Source organism: Rhipicephalus sanguineus, chromosome 7 (assembly GCF_013339695.2).
Source record: "Rhipicephalus sanguineus isolate Rsan-2018 chromosome 7, BIME_Rsan_1.4, whole genome shotgun sequence".
In the NCBI taxonomy this organism is placed as follows: Eukaryota; Metazoa; Arthropoda; class Arachnida; order Ixodida; family Ixodidae; genus Rhipicephalus; species Rhipicephalus sanguineus.
Genome location: NC_051182.1, coordinates 128,563,509 through 128,588,352, shown reverse-complemented (window position 1 = coordinate 128,588,352; position 24,844 = coordinate 128,563,509). Strand labels below are relative to the sequence as shown.

Below are 24,844 nucleotides of genomic sequence, written 5' to 3'. Positions count from 1 at the left end.
AAGAGTTCGCGTATGAAAGGCTAGAGTGTGCTCTGATGTTTTGCAGCGCCTTAAAGGGCCCCGAACCTTTAAAGGTAGCCGAAACAAACTCCGAAAATACAAAGAACGAGCGCGCTATTCTCTCCCGGCGTTTCTTGTCGTTTCGGCAGAAAATTTGACGCCAGCAGTCTGTTCATGCGACGTCACGAGGAAATAAGCTCTCGATTGGTCCATATACGAGGCATATCTGTCGTGAATTGTCTCCCACCCTGCTTTGCCACGCAGTTACACACCCGTTCGGCCTTGTCTCGCACGATTATCGCGTGCAATCAGCTGATTCCACTATGTTCTGTGCGTTTTCGACTGCGCAAGGGGAGGTAACAGCGTGTAGCTGAAAAGCGGGATATCCTGATAGGTTCGAGGCTCAGTGCTGACATTGTCTACGTGTTTTAACGCGACAGCGTTAAAGAGCTCGTTTTGCAAATGTGCCGCTGTCGGCGGCAGCGCCTTTAGTTGTGAGCGAAAAACCAGCGTTGTCATTGAGCGAAAATTCGCGGTAAACGCAAATAAAGAAATAACAAAATATCTTCGGCTCGAGTGGGACCGGGGATTCGAACCTGCGACCCCTCGCTCCATGGCGCGATTCGTTCAGCCACTCGGCCGCCACACATACATCATCCAGCATTCTTAACGGCGAGCTATTTACATACACGATTTAGGGTTGGTGGTATGCACATCTCGGAGGTTATTCAGCGGCTCAATTATCCCCCGTGAGATGGCGCAAAGGGCCCACGGGGCGCGCTTTTAAACGGCATCGCCACGCCGGGTGGCCGTGTTTCGTCGCGCAACATGCATGGATATTGCAGCCGGAGGGCGTCCGCACCTTGGCTTTCTTTGAGGCACGGTTTAGATAACATGGTTAGGTCGACCGAAAAGCGAAGCCAGGATAGCGAGGGAAGTCGATACGAACACGGGGCTATCGCGTCCTACTCTTGAAAGCGAAGCTCAGGCACCCTCCAAGATTTTTTGTGTAGAAATAAATGGCGAGGAGGCGATAGCGCCTGTAGGAGATGTAGTGAAGGCGAGAAAAAAATCAAAACTCTCGTCTTTTAACTCGGAGTCGTTTAGGCGCCCTTTAAGCGCGAGCACCATAAGCTGACTATCGACTGATTCAAATTGGAAACACGAAAAGTCATGGGAAAACTTTCAGCCGAACTAAAATTTTTCGAGCGCTTATTTCAGGAATATTTTATCGCTAGAGATGTGCGTCACTAGAGCCACGTCAAAGTGCCCCTTCTGCCACTTGGCCAGGCCGTTTGCCGCACCGCTCTTCAAGGCTGAAGGCACGACGACACGTCGGCTGCATTCACGTCGTTCTTAACACCCACCAACCTTGAGCGAAGGCGCACGTCTTCGAGTATTTTTTTTTTTCGTCAGTGAATGGAAAAGGCTAGCGGTCAGAGTACCAGGTTCACGACGTATCGTTAAGTAAAATGCCATCGCTTCACACATGATCTATCGCGAAGCATTATTTGTTCCTATGGACTCGAAGGCACGCAGTGAAATCTCGTGAACAATATACGTTCATTCAGCCAAACAACACAAAGGAATCTCAGAATCGATAGGGACGACGTAAATAGCAACACTTGCGAGCGAGTGATGTTTTCGGAACATGACCTAGCAATCGGCTTCTGACAAGAGTCTTGCCTTTCAGCACCTAGTCGTTCCTTTTCTTGTTTGTCGCGCACATTCTTCCGCTCTGTTTCGATCTCGGCACTTATATATATATCCGCCAGCCCACCTTGCCTACTCTCTACGTCGGCAGTACTCCTACTCTGTCACCACTTACCACTACTAAGAGTGACAGGCGCCCGCTGCATTGAAAGCGTTGATTACAGCTATATCTGGTGACGAGTAGTACTCACTGCGGATTACTCAGCGCCAGTGTGATCGCCGTTCGGAAAAAAAAGAGGTGAGTATCATGTTTTCAAGAATTATTTCCCATTTATTAAATGCGAAGCATTTCTTGGCGAACCTCGGGCACTTTGGCCATTTCTGTCTATCTATCTATCTATCTATCTATCTATCTATCTATCTAGCGGCCTACGTCTGGGCGCTCTCCTGGTCGTCTTCATAACTTGTAATATACCGAAATTGGCATAGCAGGGGATCATGTACGACGAACACGATTCACTGCTCATGACATGAATAACGCAAAATACCTGTCGCGTGCGTCATGAAACCCTTTCTCTCAGTCACGTGTGGCACATACCCGCATATCAGAGTTCATGTTATGCGGGTATGTGCCACAGGCGATACAGAGTCTCAACCAACACGCTAACGGCGAACACACACATTGACCAGCAAGGAAAGTGATAATAATACTAATAGTTCGGGTTTTATGTCCCACAACCACGATATGAGAGACACCATAGGGAAGGGCTCCGGAAATTTTGACAATCTGGTATTCTTTAACGTGCACCGAGATCGCACAGTACACGGGCATCTAGCATTTTACCTCCATCGAAATGCGACCGCCGTGGCCGGGATCGAACCCGCGACCTTCGGGTCAGCAGTCGAGCACCGTAACCGCTACACCACCGCGGCCGACGCAAGGAAAGTGAGGGAGCTGAAGACAGAACACCCCTGGAAGACGCTCAACTACCATCCACTGATTCCCCTCGTCCATGTGGTATGCAACGTGGACGACGTGGATTACTAAATAACCAGGGTGAATGCTTCCCTACATTAAATCTGCCGTGAGAACCAGGCCTCTCACCATTACCGGTGACTTCAACATTGACTTATCAAGATCCCAACAACGCCTGGTCCTTATACTGCGCCAAAGACGGCTTGGATGTGGACAGGGCATCAAAAGACCTCACTGCTACCTCCTGGACAGGAGGCATCATAGCTCATTTCATCGTAAGAGGCATCCAGGGTTTCCACCACCTGCACTATACCTCGCACTCAGACCCCTTGTAGCCGCGATCACGAACGGGTCCGATAACAAGTCCGGCCCAGCTGCTGGTGCTCACTGATCACGGTGATGATGACCTTGTTCAAGAACTGTCAAAAACCCCTTCTACAGATACACACAGGTTCGTGAAACGTGCGCGCGTTCGCCGTCATAACGGAACAAGTATAAGCATAACAACTCTAACGCAACTGCAACAACAGCAACTGTGACTTTAACGTACGTGCAGTGCGCCTGCGCGTGCCACTGGGCTGCGTACCATATACCTAGGGAAACTTTCCTAAATGAAGCTTAGTTGCGAGTAACGCCTGTCCTCTGCATCGCTATTCCGTCTTTGTCCTGTTCGTATTCGTACTATCCAGTACTGAAGAATATAAGCACGCACTGCATATCAGCTTACTGCATCTGGTGTTCGTAACACCCACGTTGCTGTTGGCATCGTTACGCTCCTGTAAACAACTGGTTATGTAAACAACTGTAAACAACTTCAACATAAAAGTATGCGTATACCACTTCCACATTTCTCTAGCGTCATTCCGTAACGTTTCGCTCAATGTGAAAAATTACGCCACAGTCACCATCCCGCGCATGCTTCCCATAACATTGATTCCCACGGACTGTAAATATGTCCTTCCGTTCCTGAAGCAGATGTCATTCAATTAGGGACATCTCTAGTGTTCAGCACTATATTCACATGAATAGTTTTGCTATTATAATACATGGTCATCAGCGTGGCGGTTGGGAGTTTCAAGCCCTGAAGTTATTCAGTTTGGATCTGTGTGTATACACGCACACATGTAGATAGAGACGCATGAACACACACACAGAGAAGGATTCAGCGTCATTGTGACACTTCCGTTGCACGGATAGACCTGCAACAGCCAAATACGAACAAGCCCACATTTATACACTCGTTTGCGGGCGATTCTTAAAGCATTTCGGTCTATTTTTTATTTTTAGATTTTCAAGAGGACAACGAAAATGAACATTCTTGTTTGCTCTTCTGTGCTTCTAATAGCGTACTGGGCGTTCTGCGAGGGCCAGAGTAAGTGAACTTCGTAATGCACTCATCGAAAGCCTACCAGGAGAGTACAATTTATATGCTAGCTCCCGTATCGTGAAACATCTATTTCAGTGATTCTACGTGATACATATTATATGCATTATTTATTTATTAACACCTGAAATATCCAAGTGCGTGGTTTACATGAGAAATGGGCTGTCATTTAGTGACAATGATTCCACGGAATATTTGAAGGTATGTGGATCGAAGCGGAGCAGAGCGTCTCTGGGTAGTGTGCTCTAGTCCCTTGCAGTCGTCACGAAGGAGGAGCGTAGGTACTCAGTGGTCTGTGCCGGTGGTGCGTACTCTGCTTTCGTGCGGCTCGGTTGGCAGGAGGGACGATGAGCAAGCAAGATTAACGAGGTGCTAGGAGAGGAATGATAAAACTTGTGGAAAAGGCATAATCAAATTCTAAGGCATCTCAATTCCAGTTATTAGTATGTGCTTCCGACGTAAAATGATGCTCCACCAATCATCACAGCCAAGGTTTACAGATAGTAAAACCCCTCGCCTGGCAAGCAGCCCCTTTCACGCACTTAGACGTATGGTCTTCCCATTCCACCTACACGTTGCCCATGGCAGGCCCGAAGAGGTGCGCCATGGGCAAACGCGTCTTTATTTCAAGACGAAGTTTTTTTGGCCAAGAGCCAAAAAATACTTCGTCTTAGGCTAGGAAGCCACCTTTTTAGAAATCTTCTTGGATTTTTACCCGAAATTCATTGCTTTGTGTCAGCCTTATAGGGGACACTTTAAAAACACTCCAAGTATTTCGAGCAAAAAAATGAAAGGAACTATATTTACCAAAAATACCCTAAATGCGCCAGTCACACCAACGCTCCTCACTACCACTTTAACCACACGAGAAGAAACCGGCTTGGCAGCATTGTAGGTCTATGTAGGCTGTGCAACGAACTGGGATCTTTCGCTGTCCTCAATAATAAGTATAATTTAGCCTAGAAACAAAAATTTCATTTCTGGAGGTTGCATTTCACTTAAAACCCTATAACATGAAAACTAATTCGTTGTTTCAACTATCCTCGTTCATTGCATAGGTTAACGTCTAAGCAAGGAGAATGGAAAATTTCATACGAAAGTATTGATTTGTTCAATAGTTACGAGCTTTTGCTCGATGAACAACTCAAAATCAGGTTTCGATAAGAACAAGAATTAAGTTTTTCAAACTTGTCATTTTCGGTTTCAACACAGTCACAAAAAAGACCATAAGTTTCGAGCAGAATCTGATAGGTGCGCAGTTGTTTCTGCAACACAATGTTTAACGTCCGTACATTCTTACAATGTCAAAAATAAAAATCCATGTAAAAAATATACCTAATCTGAAAAAGTGGTGACATACCTTGAAGTGAACTTGAATCATAAATGGATGGACGTTCAGAATAGCCAGAGCAATAATTCAGAACTGTACTGGCCATCTGTATGTATTACTTTATTTTTGTACGCGTTTGATCCGTCATTCCAACGACGCGTCCGGGTGTGCCACAGGGATCCGGAACTACAATTTCTAATGTGCTTATTGACAGGAAATTAAATATATATATATACTCAAGAGTAGCTCACTTATTTTGTCGGTAGCCACGGACTAAAAGTAGTTTTTAACACTCGATACACTTCGAAGCGAGCTCTTCGTGACGTCTTTCGGATAACTTAAAAATGATCTTGCCGACAAAAACAAGCTTTTAAAAGCTCCATCGCCCTTTAGTTCCACAAATATAAATATTTACAGAATTATCACCAAGTGGAATCTATAAAGACGGTATAGCTTCCGATGGCAACAATGTGAAAATGTCGGGAAAATTGTTCCTAAGAAGATGGCAATGTTCCTTGTGATTTTATGGCGCTGTTGACCTAAATCATTTGAGTGGTAAACAAACTCCGAAATCTACTGATTTATTTTACTGCACACACATTTTTTGTCTACCTTGTCTACCGGAAATTTCCATTTCGAGGTATAAGCTATAAGGCATCCGAAAAGTGTGTTGTGGTCGTGTATAGCATAAACATACACGTATTTTAATCTTGTTTTCTTGACACTGTCTGAAGCCGACGTGCCAATCTGTATTGATACCATTCTTTGTTTTTCTCTCTGAGTTTATAGCGGACTATTCAAAAATGGATCCGGAAAAGCTGCTATATATTAACTATACGAATGAGGTAAGCTATGCTGCAGTATAGTTAATGTCTCTTAAGGCGTTCGCCTTTATGCAACTACACAGCTGAAGGTCTTATCTCCGGCACCGTGTTCAACGGCTCTCATGACAAAATGACAAGTCCTTTACAACTATCACCAAAATCGCCCTCAAAAAGGCCCCTATTAAAGTAAGCCAGCTTAAACCATTAAGAGGGTTATATCATGTCTATTACTAACACCTTAACCCAGGGGCGTAGGCAGAAATTTTTTCGGGATGGGGGGGGGGGGGGGCACCTCCTTGATCTGAAGTGGGGGCCGGGAAGGCAGATGTGGTCGAGTGTCATTTTGTGCACTTTACGCCACGGCAAAAAAAAAAAAAAAAGAATTGGGGGCGGTGGCACGGCCCGGTGTGCCACCCCCTGGCTAGGCCACTGCCCTGAAGCGCTTGTGTTCGCCTCGTGCTTCTTCTTTGTCCTTGTGTCTTCCCGCGCTATGCTACTAGCCAGGTTACGATGAACCAACAAGCCCATATTGGTACTCTTAATGACTACCAGTCAGGCAACATTCAATTACATCAGCATAGAAGGCACGCATATACGCCCAACCTAGCAGCCTACGTAGCAGTGTAAAACACCAACTGGAGAGACCGCTTGCGCCACACAACCATACACCGACCGTCTGACATATGTGTAGCCATGGTATCTTGAGGCGCCATTCAGGTACGTGGGGGTATCCTTGTTGTACATAATTAAACAATAAACCTTCACAGAATATGCGTAAATATATGGTGTGCTAGCAGGTAGCCTTAAAACAGACATGTGTTAATCTAGACCAGCCTACTATTGAGCGCTCTTTTAATTAGCGAGTTGCAATTATCAGCGGGCACTCTGCCGTATGGACCACATGTGTTTAGACAACACATTTAGCTCCCAAAGGGTTTCATTTGAATGAAATGTCTGTTCGCATCTGAAAAGCTTTGCCCTTCTTGCTCAGAATACATTAGTTCCATTCCGAAACAACCAGTTGGGGTTGTTTTAGCTGCTTAATAATATGTCAGCTCTTTATACACTTCGCTGACAGCGGCTTTCGCCTCTCGCTTTTGTAAATGATGGGAGTCGCTGCTCTACATGCCGACCAGCAGCAGTTTGCCATGTAATTACAAGAACTTCAAGAAGAAGCCTCCGCAAGCTGGTGCAAATACAGGGGTGGAGTTTTACCTTCTCCGTAAACGTATTGCCGTTTACGCAATAACAGATCACCGAACAGATGTACAGCAGCAAGAACGCTGGTAGCGACATTTTTTGTGACTCATCATGTATACATAGGTGATACAAAACAGCTATGACTTTTCATGTTGTACCTATGAGCTGGCGTAAAGCGGTCGTTAGCGACACACCCACTAACATGCAATATTTTAACAATTTTTCTTCTACGAGAGAACACGTGCAACCCAGAAATGGCTACGACTTATTGCATAGTTACACACAGCGTCGCAGGACACCACCGTTATCGGCAATATTGCCAGTAATAGCTCTAATTACCTGGTACTTAGTAACAGTAGAATATGTATAGGGAGACCTAAGAAGGAAAACAAGTATATCTAAGTAAAATAGAAAGGCGTTTCAGTATCAAACATTCATAGCGAATAAGTATAGAAGCCCGATACAGAGGGCACCCTCAATAACTACGACAATTAAGCATGAAGTATCGTCAACTTACCTATTATGGTAAGGCAATAGAAATTTTCGTGCCTATGGCAAATAGCCTAAAACGGCTTGTTAGAACGCTCATGATAAAAACGGCACATTCGGTATAACAATGTTCCTCGAATCCCCTTCCTGAAATACGGCTCGTAATAATTTCCTTTATGATAGTGCGAATTGAACTTGGCTATTTTACTAAGTAGCCAACAGAATGCATGGTACTGTATAATACAGGTACGCCCAGATTATTATATATTTGTCCTCAAAATTGATTCGGCATAACAGCGACTAAAGAAAAGCGTAAACGACTAAACAGTAGTAGAAATTTTGACGCACACATTTAACAGTAAATCAGAGATATTATTTTAGCAGAAGACGCATTGGAATAACCACACCGAAACAAAAACAGTGCAGAGTCTCGGGTAATTAATGCATGGTATGCAAAAGAAGCACACCCAAGAAAGCACTTGTGCTAACAACCAAATATTTTTAAAACTATTTGAATAAAGATAGAAGGAAGGAAAATATACGGTGCGCCTCGATATCTTCTGTTAGGGAAATGTTTGTTCTATTATACCTGGCATCGGTACCGGTGGTGATATATATAGTTGTTAGAATGTCATTTATACATTGGTTAGTCTCCTTATATACCAGTCACACTTAAATCCACGAGATCCTTCAAATAACTGTCTTCGGAAAGCCACGAGGCGCAAAGCAAACCCAGTCTTGCATTCTTTAGATGTCATAACGAAGCACCTCACAAGAGAAACTTCGATAACGACACTATATCGGCATCAAAATTTGCGAGATGGAGTACACGGCAGAGCACAGCGTCTAAGAGGTGGTGTCATGGCATTGTCACAAGTAAAAAGATAAAAAATCGAGAAAACAAAAGTTCGACTGAGCGTAGACGTTCGCGCACTTGTTTTTCTCGAGGCGGCGCGATCGCCACCCTGTGACTGTGCTCCACGAATAGAGACGCGCAGACCATATCGTCTGCCATCGCAGGAGGACACTGGCAGAAAGATAAAATATCGCTGGCTTTAGTTTTACTGGTAGCTTAGTTGCAGCAGAATCAGCTTGAGAAGCGGAGTTCAGCCAGAGATTATTGTTTCGCACGGTGGTGTTGCAACAGCAGTATCTTGTATCTTAAGATTCACGATACACTATTTAATGTATCGGAAATACAGTTACTGATACACGTCTTGCGAGACGTATCGTGATACAGATACAAGATACCCAAAGAGTATCTAAAATAGTATCGAAGATACATGTATCTTCGATACTGCCCAACACTGGTTACCGGAAAGGGCATTTTGCTTGTTTGAAGTCGCTTTAAGGGTGCAATGTAGTTTACAGCGTACCGAGTGGTTTACAGAGTAGACGAGCTACGTGTGTATGCTTCAGTTAGGCCTCGCTAACCAGGCAGATACGTTTCTGTGGCATCCATGTGTAAAGAGGCGTGGAAGCCCTTTACAGGTGGACAATCAATGTAGGAATAGCGCTAGAGACAAGGACTAGCGAAGAACAGACACACAGCGCTGATCTTCGCTAGTCGTATTTATTATGTTCTACCAACGTGTACAAGCTTCCTTCCTTGATAACCTGAATGTGAATGCCATTAAAGGCATGGCTCAGCTGCTGACCTCTGTTGCAAAAAGACCAGTCCACGCCAACACTGTTGACAAGACTCTGCTGACGCAAATGAACTTACAAGCGAAAGGTTATTCACCTGCTCTCCTTCCTTCGGAATTCGAAGCCCGAGCTATTATGCGAAGCCCCGCACATGACGTCACATATCTATTTATATATTGACAACATATACCAGGTCCACTGCAGGACGAAGTCATATCTGCCAATGATCTCCAAATTACCGTATTTGATTCCGTTTTATCCCCGTGAACTTCTTAATGAAGCGCACAGAAATGTCCTTCGTCTGAAGTAGTCATTTCGCTTAGTCAATTGTTATTGATTATTATGGCGAGCACTTTAGAGGCCTCATCAAACGCGAAAATTGACCGTCGGCGTCAACATGAGTGATGCTAAAAATCCCCATCACGTGATGATGTCACAGATCGCGAAAATGTGGAACGTCATCATGGCGTCAGTGACGCCATGATGACGTCATCGCATGACATCGGAGGCATTGCGATCACGGAGGCGTTGCAAATTCAGGCGAGGTGCAGAAACCTTGCAGTGCCTCTGATCCTGGAGGCGGTGCAAAACCTCGTTAGGTGCAGAAAGCTTTCGGAGGGGAGCGGGGGAGGGTAAGAACATCGACTGAGAAGATGACTTTCCGAAAGCCTTCGAATCGTCTTTTAAGGAGACGTTCTAAGGAGACATTCTAAGGAAGGAAATACCTTAATGTGAGTCCTAGGAGTTGGTGGGTGCGGGCCGATGGCTCTGCCTAGGTGACGGCCAGGAGTCCTTGAACGCTGGCGGCTTCCTCGGCCCGCTGGACGGCTCAGAGTTGATACTCCGAGGGCGGGGCTGAGCAGCGGAGCTTCCCAGCGTGCGCGAAGGCTAGAGGCCGCGTTCTCGTTATTCTAACTGTTGAGGGACTAATCCCTCGGCGTTCCCATAACATATGCTCTAGAGTGGCTCCATATTCACATTTTCTTGCACTTGTCCGTTTCATATATATCCGGATAACGTTCTAACGTAAAAATAATTCGACCCTTCATTTTGCCCCTCCTTCTCAATGCAGATGTTTAACAAAACAGCGCAGCTCTTTTTGAAGTGGGGAACTGGCGGGCTATTGCATAACAATAGATGCATCTGCTGGACCTCCAACTCGAGCGGACCTTCCACCCCTATGTATCATCGCAGCCTACGTTTCTTTAACCAGGTGAGTCTCATCAGAGGTTTTATGAAGCTAGCATGAAGTATACGAGCGCTTGAAAATTACGATGTCAGAGTAGTTGACTGGGCGTGTTGGTTCAGCATATTTTGAATCGTAAAGCGCAACGACAACGGACAAAAGGGAGGTCATACACTCCCTCTGTGTGTGTGTGTGTGTGCGCGCGCGTGTGTGTGTGTGTGTGTGTGTGTGTGTGTGTGTGTGTGTGTGTGTGTGTGTGTGTGTGTGTGTGTGTGTGTGTGTGTGTGTGTGTGTGTGTGTGTGTGTGTGTGTGTGTGTGTGTGTGTGTGTGTGTGTGTGTGTGTGTGTGTGTGTGTGTGTGTGTGTGTGTGACTCTCCCTCTATCCCTTATTGTTGTCGCGCCTCACAATCAAAAATATAAAATTACATTGATGCACATCACTGTGCATTCACAATGTGTGGTCGCTAGAGGCCCTGCATCGGAGATATATTACGGTAAATGCGCTTGAAACGATTCGACATAATGGCATCCCTTGTGCCGTTATCATTCAAGTGTTTGAATCTGACTATTGTTATAAGTGCATGTATAACCGTCCGAGATTTAAGCTTTCGCATCTCTCTAAAAGAAATTGCAGTCCCTAGCAGTGGCATAGCCAGAATTCTTTTAAAGCGATAGCGTTAGAGAGCTCCTTTAGCAGAAATTCCGCCATCGGCGTCGGTGACGGCGTCGCTTGTGAGCAAAGATCGTCCGTGAGAGAAAAATCGAGAAAGATACAAATAATGTAACCAATAAAAATATTCGGTCCCGTTGAGGATCAAACCCGAGCCGCTGGCGTGGCAAGCAGGTGTCCTTCCGCAAAGCCACGACGGTACTTGCAACGGCTGCGGAAAAAAACACCACACAAATGCCATGTAGTGGAAGGAGTCTCCTTAAAACATTTTATTCGGCAGGTGTCACGACGAAAATGAGCCCATTCGGCGATTTGTAGGCGCGTTGGCAAGGCCGTCAAACTACATTTTTTGCGCGACGCCATTCTTCAAAAAAAGCCAGGATAGTGCAGCAATCGCCGCTAAAAACACACACGAGCTTTCAAACAGCTCCAAAAATGGACAACTATGTCCATCTAGCGGAAAACATATCAAGCCAACGCCTGCTTTCTAGAGGAGGCGTTGATCAAGCAAACAGCAGACGCTAGATAATGTGCTGCCATCTGTGAGGCATTGTGAGAAATATGTCTCGACTCTAGAACAGGAAAGTGCTTTAGATCGAAAACCTGTACCATTACTATAGATATTCCGCGCGCGCGTGTGTGTGTTTCTGTGCGCGCGTGCGTGTGTGTGTAACAACACACATTAATAAGTATGTACATAGTGGTTGAAGTGCGCACTAGGGGCCTGATTTCGCTATCGCGTTCAACCCTTAAAGGGACCGACAACTGGCCAGAACGGGTGATTAGATCCTTTTGGAACTGAAAAGGCCGTAAATTATAGTGACAGATTCCAGAATAGTTTTCGCGATCTGAGTAGGATTTATATTTTTAAATCGCGTTTAAAACTAACAAAACCCGGTATGTCGCGCAGCCTAGCGCGAGCGCCATGAACCAGACGTATGCAGTCTTAAGCACTTTGTTGTACGTAGTCTAATGCTTTTACACGCACCAGAACGAGGGCTGAAAATTTGAATATGTATGTTATTGTCAATTCCCGTTTGTTTCTAAGGTAAAAGAAGTAAAGCATGAGATGTGGCGCTGCTTTCGTGGCTTCCAGTGAAACGGAGGCTGCGGCGCATGCGCGCGCCGTCCGGCGGCGTTTCCCGCGTAGCACGACTCTCGTCTGCTCTCGTTGTATCGGACTTTTGAAGAGTAGCACGCGAGTTTGCGCTGCTGCTCGCAAAATGCCATCGACTTACTGTTCTGTGGAGGATTGCTACCACTTCATGAACAGCACTGCTGGTGTATCCTACCACTTGTTACCCGTCAACGCGAACAGAAAGAAGCAATGGGAAGAGGCCGTCGGTTACCCGTTGCCGTCCCATGCTCGCATTTGTTCAGTGCATTTTCGTCCCTCGGACTACCAGCCGTCGTCGGATAATCAGCAGAGAACACGACTCAAACGCACAGCTGTGCCGACCATCTTCGAGCGTACCAAGATGTTAAATCACATGTTAAAGCGTCGTTTCGTTTTCGAAGGCTTAGCTTGGCTTGGCTTGACTAAAATGTGGTAACGCGACCTGTGTACGGCCAAAGTACTCCTATAAGAAGCCCCAGAAAAACGCTATAACTATTGTAAAATAATTTAATAGGCTAGAAAGCAGTAGTCGCGGCACCGCAGGCTTTGCAAACGTAACATTGCCTTTTTATACTTAGGGCATAACTTGTCACCACTGCTGGCGTATAATCGCTATCGCGCTCACCTCTCACTGTTTGCAGCATGTGATATTAAGACTGCATAATCGCTGCAGATCGAAAAACTCTGATTACAAATGTCTTACGGCGTTCTCCGCGTTACCACTCCGTGATTAGAAGCTATGACCGGTAAGCTTCCCGTTGCACTCAAGAAAACGGGTACCACAAAAGTTGGTTGTCGGTCCCTTTAAAGGCGAAGCTTAAGGGTCCCCCAATTTTTGGTTTGTTTGTTTCTTTCTTGGGTGGGAACGAGGTGAATATCGAAGTCTTCCCCGTGGTCGATAACTCATATCGGTCGTTCTAACCATATAAAGAAAGAAACAATACTTGGTGAAACCGAAGAAATCTGAGGAAATGAAAATACACACTCTTAACAAAATAAAACAATTCGTTTACTAACGTTGCGGCCCATGTGCCGGCCGCAACGTTAGTAAACGAATTGTTTCATTTTGTTCGTTGAATGTGTATATGTTACTTTTGTCACACAGTGTATATATATATAAATATATATATATATATATATATATATATATATATATATATATATATATATATATATATATATATATATATATATATATATACAAACAACAAGCACCTCCACCACTCTGTAAGACGGCAGCACAGTTGCGGTCTTGACGACGTTTATTCGGCGGAGTCGCCCGACCAACCTTTCGAACGAAGAAGACGCTCACAGTGATGATGATTATATACAGGTGAAGAAGATGAAGGGGGAATGCTGTGAATATTGTGCTCAATATATATATATATATATATATATATATATATATATATATATATATATATATATATATATATATATATATATATATATGGAACATGTCCCCCCCCCCTCTGTCCTAACGTTTTCCCTAATTTTGTTAAACAAGCGACCAACCTCCTTGTTATCTTCGTTTACAATGTGTTCACATCGACAGTACTGACGATGATTTTTTTAATATTTACCTTTAAAATTTCTCATGAATTCCAATGTTTTCTTCCAGACAATTAAAGACAGTGGCCACTGGGAACAAAGGTACGTCTGACAGACGTGTTTCTCTCTCAGATTTTCAGTGAACGTGTTGTTATAACTGTGCACCTAGCAGTTAATACACTTCGCTCTTTGTTAATTACGAAAATGATTCTCGACGCTCAATGAATCCTCCTAACACAGTACTAAGGCTTCTCGCAACGTAGTACGATACCCCGTTTTCTTGCAACTTGATGATTTTTTTTTAAATCATCGATTACGTTTAATCCGTGATCAACATGATTATTTTATCACTATACTTCTTGGGCGGTTTCGGCCGGTTGACAAGTTCTGGGCACATGTACCGGGCGTTTTTTAGCCATTTTAACATTGCGTACTATTCGATGCGACCATTTTCATTGTTGGGTAAATGTTGAAGTTTTTCAATCTGATTTTTCTTCAAATAAGTTATTAGTGTTGTCATAACGTTTGAAATAGCACCACGTCCGACCAGCAGAACACACAACGCCACCCCATAGCGTCAACTCCAATTTGTCCTTTCTTCCCCTTCTTTCAGCAATCCTCCGGCCCGTACGATGTCGCTTTCATTATCTGTAGCTGGTTCAAACGCGTCACAATACTAAATAACCCTGGATGTGAAAGTCCTAGAGTAGAGTTACAAGGTGGGCTAGCTGGTAGTTTGCGCTTAACGTCATGTCTTCTGTTTCTTGATTTGTGTTGTATATACTTAGCACAACTATTAATCATGACGTGAAAGTCGAAAAGTAGAACTTCCTTGGTCAAACTGCAGCAAAGATTCCGACACCACTGCTCGGGGAAACGTACTAATTTAAGGAGAGACGACGAAATTTTAAATATCAGAAGCGTAGTGTCTACATTAGGACAAAAAAAGTACTTACGTTTACAACGGAAACCACCTAGCACGACTCTCTTGCACAAATGAATGACAGGTGCGTCGCCTTTCTGGGGCCAGAGCTTATGCTTATTCTCATATTGTAACCGACTATAGACTACTCGGCCAAAGTAAGTGGATGTTAAGATGAATCACCAATGCTACCTTACATGCTACTACGTCTTGTTTCAGGGATACGTATTGGGCCGCGGGAGCAGTAAACTACACTCCCAAAGTTCGGGTGATATCTAAACGTAAGGACCTTTCAAGCCGTATTCTCTGTTTAAGCGAAATCTCACTGCATTTCTGATTATGATCAATTGTATTTATATGTACAGCTTCTCTGACGGCTGTTGCGTCGGCCAATTGATATACCAGAGCCTTAGTATGTGACAACGGTGAGATCACCAGTAGCAGGCGCAAGCGCAATAAGCGCACGACTTATGAATATAGTCGCTTGACGCGCTTATGCACGGACACAACGAGCGGTCCTTCAGCGAATAAATTATAATTGGGAGCTGGTTTTCTGACAGAATTCTTTACATTTTACAAAAGCAGACATCTGGGGAGCTTTTCTCAAAGTGTCCATCTCATGGGTAAGTCTATTTCGGCGGAGCGCATTCAGTTACTCAAGAAAGCAGCAAGTCATGACGCCATCGCGCTCTTGACCACGGTGATGCACCGCACTCACATAGCACACTCGCAGCGGTAGAAGAAAGTGTATGAAATGTAGAGGCACATACCTCTTAAACAAACTTTACAAGTCTGTCCTGCATATGAGGGTGTCCCAGATGCTTGACAACGACGCCGGGAATGCGTACCGAGCTTCACAGATGCGTTAAACGGGCGCCCGGATTAAGCCTAATTCGAGGGGCTAACGCGATCGCAGAAGGGTTAATGCCCGGCCGCCCAGATTCGCGCTGACAACAGCGGATCTCTGGATGCTACGTTCGTTGAGCTGAAGCGCATTCCGTCCCCCTCATTTGTGTCGAGAGTTGTGGAAGCTGCGTGACTTCAAAATGACGTTCCGGAAGAACAGACGGAAACGGGACGCGCTGATCGCCGTGCTCCAGCCAATCAGCACCAGCCGAAATGGACAGTCCACTAGGTGGACTTACCGAGCTCAGCTCCTTACATGGCGGGATAAGAGGCGCCCATAATTGGCCAGAAAGGTGGGCCCACCTGACGAAGTTTAGTTTCAGGGAAGTCCTTGAAACTTCCGCCGATCGATGGTGAGAAGAGTTTTCCACGAGAAGATCGACAATCCACGAAAAACAGAGGAACGTTGCTGAGCCGACGCGAAGTACATCCGCACTTCGTGGCCCCCTAGCGGGGTCTCCAAGTTCTGAACAATACTATATTTATAAAACTACTAGAGCTTGAAAATAGCAGAATTAGCACGTAATATATGATGCGTCATGCAAGTTTACGAGCGTGCAGATTAAACTAATCAGAGTTCTAACCATCACTCCCGTTGGAGCCTAGCAATTGCAAAACCACAGTTACATACAGTAACCCTTGAACTAAAATCCATGAGATTTACAGCTCCCTCCGTTCTGATGAAAACAAATCAGACTGAAAGAAAAGCGCAGCATTTCACTGTGTTAGTTGCGCAACAATACCTTGATCGCGTGTTCATAGGGTCCTTTAATAGCAAATGGTAGCGCAGCCTACCACTCGAAAACTGTAGAAAGTGTGATTCGCAGTGCACCAATCTTGCCAGTAAGCCTGAACAATGTTACATAAGTACGTACGCCTACTCTGTCTTCGCAGTGAGAGGCAAGGACGACCCGGAAACCAGCATTTTTTACACACTTTTCTTTGCAACCCCTACGTGCTTCGTTATGGGCTTGTTAGAAGGTAAGACCCACCAGATTTCGTTCTATTTTCTGAAACGCATACTAGAAACATTTGTTTCAATCAGCTGCAGCATTTTCCGATTTCTTGTACATTGGACGATGGCACAAAATGCAAATTAGTTAATAAGAAAAAGCGTTGCTGGTCTTGATAACGTCTCATGGCTGCGTGAATACGTTCCTTTCTCACAGTTTTACTTGTCAAAAAGTCACGCGGTCCCTTAAGCATTTGCCTAAGACGACTACGGGGCAAAAGTCATCTTCTTCGTCTTCTTATTTTACAGCGAAGCTGTTAAGGAGTACATAAAGGAGTACATGTAGGCAAGATTCAGAACGGCAACAACTCTGACAGAGAGAGAGAGAAAGAGAAGAGGAAAGGCAGGGAGGTTAACCAGACGAACGTCCGGTTTGCTACCCTGCACTGGGGGGAAGGGAACGGGGAATAGAAAGAGGAAAAGAGAGAGAGGAGGAGAGCACTGCGCGTGCAAAGGGGTACAATCAGTCACTGAGGCTGGAGCTTCTCTGACCTACATGACATCAGCGCTCTGACATTCCATTGGGGAATCGCGGCCTTTGAGAGGGCCGTGGGCGAGCCGTTGTGATTACTGCAGCGCTGAAAACACTGGATCGAGAACCTCCAGCAGTTGCAGGGCAGCTCGGGCTGTCGGAGTGTTTAGCTTATTCAAAAGCATGAATATGGTGTTCAGAAGAGAGCGAAGCATCGCAGCAATGTCCTTGTCTTTCTCCGGCAAGTCGTTGGGAACCAGCGCTGTTGTTGACTCGGTCTGTGTCTGCTGCGACCATTGGAGTCGCTGTGTATGGTGCTGTGGCTTTGGATGTGGCTGTGGTTCTGGCTGTGGCTCTGGCTGCAGCTTTGGCAATGCCGGCCATGCTTCAGTGTCTATGTGCTCTGGTGCGGTCTTGTTCTCAGAAATCGACTCGGGCGTGTCTAGTCTAGGCAGCAGAGGATGAGGTGTCACCTGGGAACTGCACTTCACCGAGTTCCTTGAACCTCTACGGCGTCGAGAGCGTCGCACTGTGACGATAGCAACAGCTTCCCGACGAGACGAGCGATCTCGTACCATCTGCTTTAGGATCTTGTTTTCCTTCTGTTTCTTGGGGCACTCATTTGACGAAGCGTCATGGGACCCGAGGCAGTTGCGGTACTTGAGGACCGTGGTATCACAGGAGTCTGCAGCGTGTGGTTCGGTGCAGCTCGAGCAAATGATTCAAACTAGCATCCCTCTACATTCAGACTAGCATCCCTCAGACTAGCATCCCTCTACATGCTACCGCAGGTAGCAAATGCGGGAGCATATACATGGCAGAGACACTAATTCTGCACTAATTCAGACAGACACGCCATCTCGTGGCGTCGCATGAAACGCCGGGTTGGCGCCGTTTTCACACGGGATTGTAAAAAGCGTGCAGTACACCCCGCTTTTCGCAGGTCCTTAGGTTTTCAGTCTTCATTACATGACGTAGCTCACACTAGCAGTCACTTGAGCGCGTCCGCGCTAGTACGCGCGCTGCGATTGGCGTAGTCATCTTTAATAAGACGTCATGGTCTTTCTTCGATAAGTCTCGTCAACAGTGTGTCAGAACGGAACGAACACCAAAAACGAAAAACGAAAAAAACCATATCTTTGACCGCGACGAAAACGTAACCGATGCTTTATCTATTATTTCGTTTCGGAGTGAAACCGACGAAACTTTTTCAATCGTTTTTCGGTTCACGGGAGAACTTGGCCATCCGGAACAACCGAGGTCATGCAACTTGAGCACTAATGCATATCTCAGGGCAGATTATTAGCGCGTACCTTAGGCAGGAATTCCAAAGTAAAGATGTGTTCAAATTCTGCGAAAAATGAAAAAAACAGTGGCAACCAGAGACGTTGACTTTCGTGTGCCTGTCACGCGGGCCAACGTGGAGAGGGCACTCTCGGAGTTGAAGTTTGTTTTATCAGAACAGCGGCCTCGCACATCAGAGAGTACACTCCATTACGTGCTCCTTCTGAGATTGCGCTCACTCTCTTGACACAAAGCACTGTACCTGCTCAGAAAATATTCGTATTTGACTTTTGTGAAAATAATTACTATGACTTTGAAGGGTACTGGTTTGTGCTAGTTGGTAGGAATTCGTGGTATTGTTACTTCTGCTCTGAAGAACGTGGGAAGAACATGTTTTACCCCTGTCCCACTTTCTTAATTAACATGAGGGCAAGTAACTATACCACAAATCTATTGTTTTTTATCGTTACTTTAACTTCAAAATTTTGCATACAAACAATTACGGAACATTTTTTTGCCGCTCCGGAACAGAAACGGAAAGGAACTTTTTGCGGTGGAATGAAACTAAAACCGAAACGAAAAACATTTCGTTCCGACACCCTGCTCATCAACCAATCGCGTTTGTCCGTTGTAGCGTGACCGAAAAGATCGCGCTAGCGACGTGTCCAGATGCTCCTTGGACTCGCCATGGATCGGACGCCTGTCGTATGTTACGAAGAGGAGCAGTGGCTGTACGAGGAACGTCAGGGCGCCCAGAAGTGCGAGTGTGCATGTCGCCGTTCAACCCAACGCCACCGACGACGATCGGGCATGTGAAGTCAAACGCACGCACGACGCCTCGTAGTCGGAACGCTTCCCCAGCGTCGCCGCCCTTCCCTCTTCACAAATAGTTGGAAGGGTTCGAAATTTTCAAGCGAAGCTTGCGTTGAGTGACCTGTGAAGCTGGCGATGGTGTTGTTTCAAAAAAAAAAAAAAAAAGAAACCCTCACCAACTGCTGGCGCACAGCAAGAAAATGATAAATAAAAGTAAAAAAAAACTTCCCTTTCCTGGGTTGGGTTTTGATCCCGAGAAAAGCGAGTGCCTTGAACACTATAAGCGACACGCCCACTTTTTTTTACTACACGAAAGGAAACAATCACAACAACCGTTTTCGGCGCCATAGTTGTCCGCCGCCGTCGCCACCGGTGTCCGTAACCGCTATCGCGCGAAATAAGAAAAATTGAAATAAGAAAAAAATTTCTAGGACTGAATGGGATTTGCACCCGGGTCCTCGGCGTTGCGATCGAGTATTCTACCACAGAGCCAAGCTGCTTTTTTTCTTTTCCTTTATGTGTCTTTATGTGTGTTTTAGTTTTCAACAGCAATAAGCAAGTACAGACTTTTTACAATTGTCTCACGTGCAGTAGAGATACCATGCGAGGTACCCAATTGGGTACATCCTTCTGCATTTTTTTTGCAATTTTATAAACGAAGACATGGTCTCTCGAACGTATTCTATAGCTCGTCGAGGATCGACATCAGCCTAGGTTTAAGCAAGACCTATCTCACATTTTGGAAAACCTGTTTAACGAAGCTATTGAAGTGAAATCCGTTCCGTCTGGCGTGACAGTAGAGAGATGGTGTGTCCAGCCCTGCCATCTGCTTGAACATAAAGTCCGATAATGCGTGCTGGAGTACCACGTCCTGCGTTGATAAGTGTGGGCGAAAGCCGAACTGCATATGCGAGAAAAAAAAAAAGACTGGCCTTCCAGAAACGGCTACGAGCGTCGCAGGACAACGTGTTTCATGAGCTTGCCTTTACACTATGTAAGTGACACCAGTCTCAGATTTTTTATGGAGATGGGCTTCACCAGTTTTGGGATGAGGGAAATATCCGCATTTCTTCATGCCTGGGGCAGCGTGCTCGTTAAACGTGTTCGTTAAACGCGTTCACCAGGCACATAAGATCTCATCGTTGAGGTTTCAATGTGTCGTGTATCGGACGTTGTCCATAGCCGGAGCTGAATTCTTGTGGATATGCTCTAAACACGGAGCTCGTGTTTCTTGAATCGTGATTCTTGAATCACGAGTTCCGTATTCTTGAATCGTGATTTCGGCGTCTAGAGCGTTGGGCGTGTCTGTGACGTACGGGTACGGGTGGTACTGGGGACTCGCTCCAGAAGCGATATAGCAGGAGTCGGTCGGGAGAGCCTCCAAACGAGTGGGTAAGGACGTGCAACCGCCTCTGCGTCCGCGTCTTGGTACCCGACGGGTCTATAAGTGCTCGGAGAATGCTCCATGTCTTAGCAGTACTGAGGGTGCCGGACAGACTGTTACGAAATTCCCTCCAGTTGTTACTCGTGACAGTCTGGGCGTATTCCCGAGCTTCTGGCCTGATATGCGCAACCCGAAGTTTCAATCTGCGATTCAGACGCTGCCGCTTCCAACGCTTCGTCAATCCCCTTCTAGCGTCCCACAAGTGAAGCAGGTGCGGGTCGACGTCGGAATTGATAGGTGTAGTGGAGATCGACCGCGTGTTGGCTTCGAGGTCAGCCGTAAGGGCCGCGAGCCAGTCGTAGTCATTCACTTCTGGACTGGTAGTCCGAAGTTGTCCAAAATTTAGCCCAATTTACTATACGAACTCTACGCTCTGGATGGCGCTAGATGGCAAGAGGGTGGTTGCGACGATGTAGTGGTCACTACCAAGAGTCTCGTCTAAGGGTCCACTAGATATGACCGCTCCAGTACCGCGAATCATCGTGAGATTGGGACACGTATCTCGCGAGACGCTGTTCCCGACGCGGGTGGGTTGTATAGAGTCAGAAAGTAATGTGAAGCGCATACTACATTTGTTGTCCGACAGCGTTGTTCGTTTTCCTGTGCTCTTGGGAAAGCTCCAAACCGAGTGCGCAACTTCGTCCATCATCCATCATCAGTAACTTGTCCCCGAGTTTGCTATATTCTGTAAAGTGATAATGAAAATTGTGTGTACGGGCACGAGGGGAACTGTAAACATTGAGAATGAACGGGCTGTCGCTGCGCTTGGTGGGCATGATTACTTCTAGAACTCGCTAACACTTCACGTGTAGCAGACGAATTTTGGGCCTCGAAATTCAAGAAGCGCGCCTACAAAGGCACCGATTTCTTGGTACGCGTGATCAAGAGCCCGGTCACTTTCCGCCATCACAACTTAGCACTCGGTTAGGGAACTCCCCTTGAAATTGCGCCAATGATTAACGTAATTAGCATGTTTTTAATATAAAAGCTCGCAGGGTCCCTTATGCATTCACTTAAGACGACTCGAAGGCGAAAGCCATCTTCTTCTTCTCAGTCGATGTATCGATCCTGTCCAGCCATCCACCGAAAGCTTTCTGCACCGAACGTGCTTTTATACTACCTTTAATATCGGAGGGACCTCACTTGGTATTGCATTGCCTCAGTGATCGGACCACCTTTGACAAAGCTACAATGTCACGTGATGACGTCATCAAGTGATATTTCATGGCGTGACGTCATCACGTGAAAATTTTGGCGATCTGCACGCCATATGGTGATGTCACCACGCACCGCTTGCGGGCAGGCCGCTACATTAGCGCACATGCTTTGGGAGTGCGGGTCGCTCGGCCCGACTTACAGCAAGGCCGAGTGGGATGCGCTTTTGCGCAGCCCAAACCTACAGGATCAAATCCTGGCCGTCCAGTGCGCCCGCGACAGGGCCGTTAGGCTAGACCTGCCGGTCCCAACGTGGGAGTAGCCGGGTGGCGCGGGGCAACCTCTGCGTCTGCACTGGACTCTCAATAAAGTTGTACTCTCTCTCTCTCTCACCACGTGATAATTTTTTGTATCCCTCGTCCCCGACGACGCGGGATGCCGACGGTCAAATTTCGCGTTTGATGAGGCGTCTAAGGCTTTCGCCTAAATATAATCCGCTACTTAACCATGCTCATTTCAGTTTACCTTGCAGGTGCGGCGTCCACGGAGTCAGTGAAACCCACACAATCGCCTACAGGTGAAACAGGTGTGTTACTTACATAACTACTTGTCCTAAATGCACAACGCTCGCAATGACCCAACTCTGATTCTTTATCCACCCAATTGCCCATATTGTTAGTTTAAGATACTTTCGAAAACAATTTGCTGAGAAATTGTGTAAAAGATGTTGAACAATATTTTCTGCGTAGATGTTTGAGCGGAACCTCTTGAATACGTCCAACTGCATCAAAATAGCGAAACCTTCATTTTCCCTATGTTGAAAGAAAGCTATCGTCACCGTAGAGGAGCCATATTTGTTTTCGTACACAGATCTTCATAGACCACCACGGTATAGGGCTGCTGGGGCAGGGTTGCATAGCAATAAGCAAAAAAAAAAGAAACAAAGATAGCGACAGTTTATCCCAAACCGCGAAGCACTGGAGCGATGGAAATTTCTTACAGCGCTGTACTACTACATTCCGTAGTTCGGACCATAGTTTTTGCAGTAAACACTCGCCTACTTGTTAATGAGCAAGCACGATGTTATAGAACGGAACATAAACAGATCTCACTCAATGACTTGAAAATCCAAAAAAGACAGAAGTGCAGGAGGAGATGAAAGCTTGAAGAGATGAATAGTTCGTGAACACGAGGTGCCGCTGGAGCCGACGCTTCGACAAGCGGACTGGTCCTTTTCAAGGCTGCAACAATGTACTGACGGTGACGGTCGCAGCCTTGTAGAAGACAAGTTCGGTTGTCGAAACGTCGGCTCCAGCGACACCCTGCGGTTCACGAATTTTTATTATCTTGAATGATTTGAGAAAAAAGCACTGTCGCGACGCTGGCGTCACGAAGAGCGCAGAGAGTGACGACCAAACGCTTGGCGACGAGCCATCATTCTCCCGGACTCAACCATACGCTTCATCTACAGCGCAGTCGTTCAACATGGTCTTTTCATGAAGCATTTTTTTTCTGCAAAGGCTTTGCAATTTACCAAAGGTATCTTGCATCTTATCGAATGGATTGAGTATAGATAAACTGAGCTCTACACCACAGTGCGGTCCCACTAACGTTGCTCTTTTGCCTTTCCAGATAATTCAACATGTCACCTCTGGGCCCAAAGACACAATAACCAAACTGATGACAGGGAGAAGTGCGAGAAAGCATTCACCTCAAACTGCAGTAGCATACTCGTAGAAGGCAAATGGTACAGACGTGGACATAAGATCTGCAATTACACAGACGACACAGACAACTTATAAATTGCGCCATTTTGGTATTTTTAAAGCCCGTTTAGCTAATTGTAGCAGTGTTTTGATAACCGATTGCCACCGCGAGAATAGCAATAAAAGAATGTTGCAAAGCGAACCGCTTTTCTCTTATCCATCTACTGTGATATCAAACCCGGCGCGGTGGTCTAGTGGTTATGGTGCCCGATTACTGACCGGAAGGTCGTGGGATTGAATCCCGGCCCCGGCGGCCGCATTTTCAGCGGAGACGAAATTGCTCGAGGCCCGCGTACTTAGATTTAGGTGCACGTTAAAGAACACCAGGTAGTCAAAATTTCCGGAGCCCTTCACTACGGCGTCCCTCGTAATCATATAGTGGTTTTGGGACATTAATGTCCAACAGCAGTTGTTACTGTGATACCTAGCGTCACCAAACAATTACGGAACGTAGATTTTACGCAGCGAAACATACACTGGATAGCGATGCACAGAAGATAACCAGGAACATTCCCGTGTATTGTTATGCCGCGTATATGGTTCGCTCGCCGTTAAAAACTAAAAATAACGTTCCGCAGTATACCTCTAACCAGAGGCAGCTTCCCGTTTTGCCGCGCGATATTGAAACGATCCCTGCGCCGCGTCAGCAGGGTTGCGGGGGAGGGGGAGGTGTCAGGGAGTTGGCGGCTGAAATAACCACTGACCTCCATTAAAAAGGCTGGACGGCGCATCCCCGCTCTGCGAGGCGGGCGCTTGTGAAGCCACCGGAAGGTCCCCTGTTTGTCCTGGAAGTTGGCGTCTTCCGTACGTCTTAGTCGCGTAATTCAAATATTCTCGGGTGGCAACTGTTGTTATGATCGTTTTTCTTTTTTTTTCAAACTCTGCGATTACGCCTCACTTTAGACGCCGACGAACGCTACACGAAAGATGACAGACGCCGTGCCGACACCGTCCGAATACGGCGGAGTGCTGCAACGTACAAAACGCGTAAAAAGTAATGCAACTTTGAGGTACTTACGCGTGAAATGTCTTCCCTGACGAC

General features: G+C 46.0%; 1 protein-coding gene across 2 annotated transcripts; it reads left to right on the top strand.

Annotated features, from left to right (window-relative positions):
• Window positions 1-1,767: 1,767 nt before the first annotated feature.
• Window positions 1,768-23,901, top strand: LOC119399892 (uncharacterized). Of its 2 annotated transcripts, none has more exons than XM_037666774.2 (9): window positions 1,768-1,951; window positions 3,917-4,001; window positions 6,133-6,188; window positions 10,576-10,716; window positions 14,099-14,130; window positions 15,170-15,231; window positions 16,751-16,837; window positions 22,569-22,622; window positions 23,669-23,901. In XM_037666774.2, the coding sequence occupies exons 2-9, from the start codon at window positions 3,938-3,940 to the stop codon at window positions 23,836-23,838; spliced, it is 666 nt and encodes a 221-aa protein (XP_037522702.1). In that variant the 5' UTR covers window positions 1,768-1,951; window positions 3,917-3,937; the 3' UTR covers window positions 23,839-23,901. The 2 variants fall into 2 exon arrangements, with proteins under 2 accessions (XP_037522702.1, XP_037522701.1); XM_037666773.2 differs by having other exon boundaries at window positions 22,557-22,622.
• Window positions 23,902-24,844: the final 943 nt, after the last annotated feature.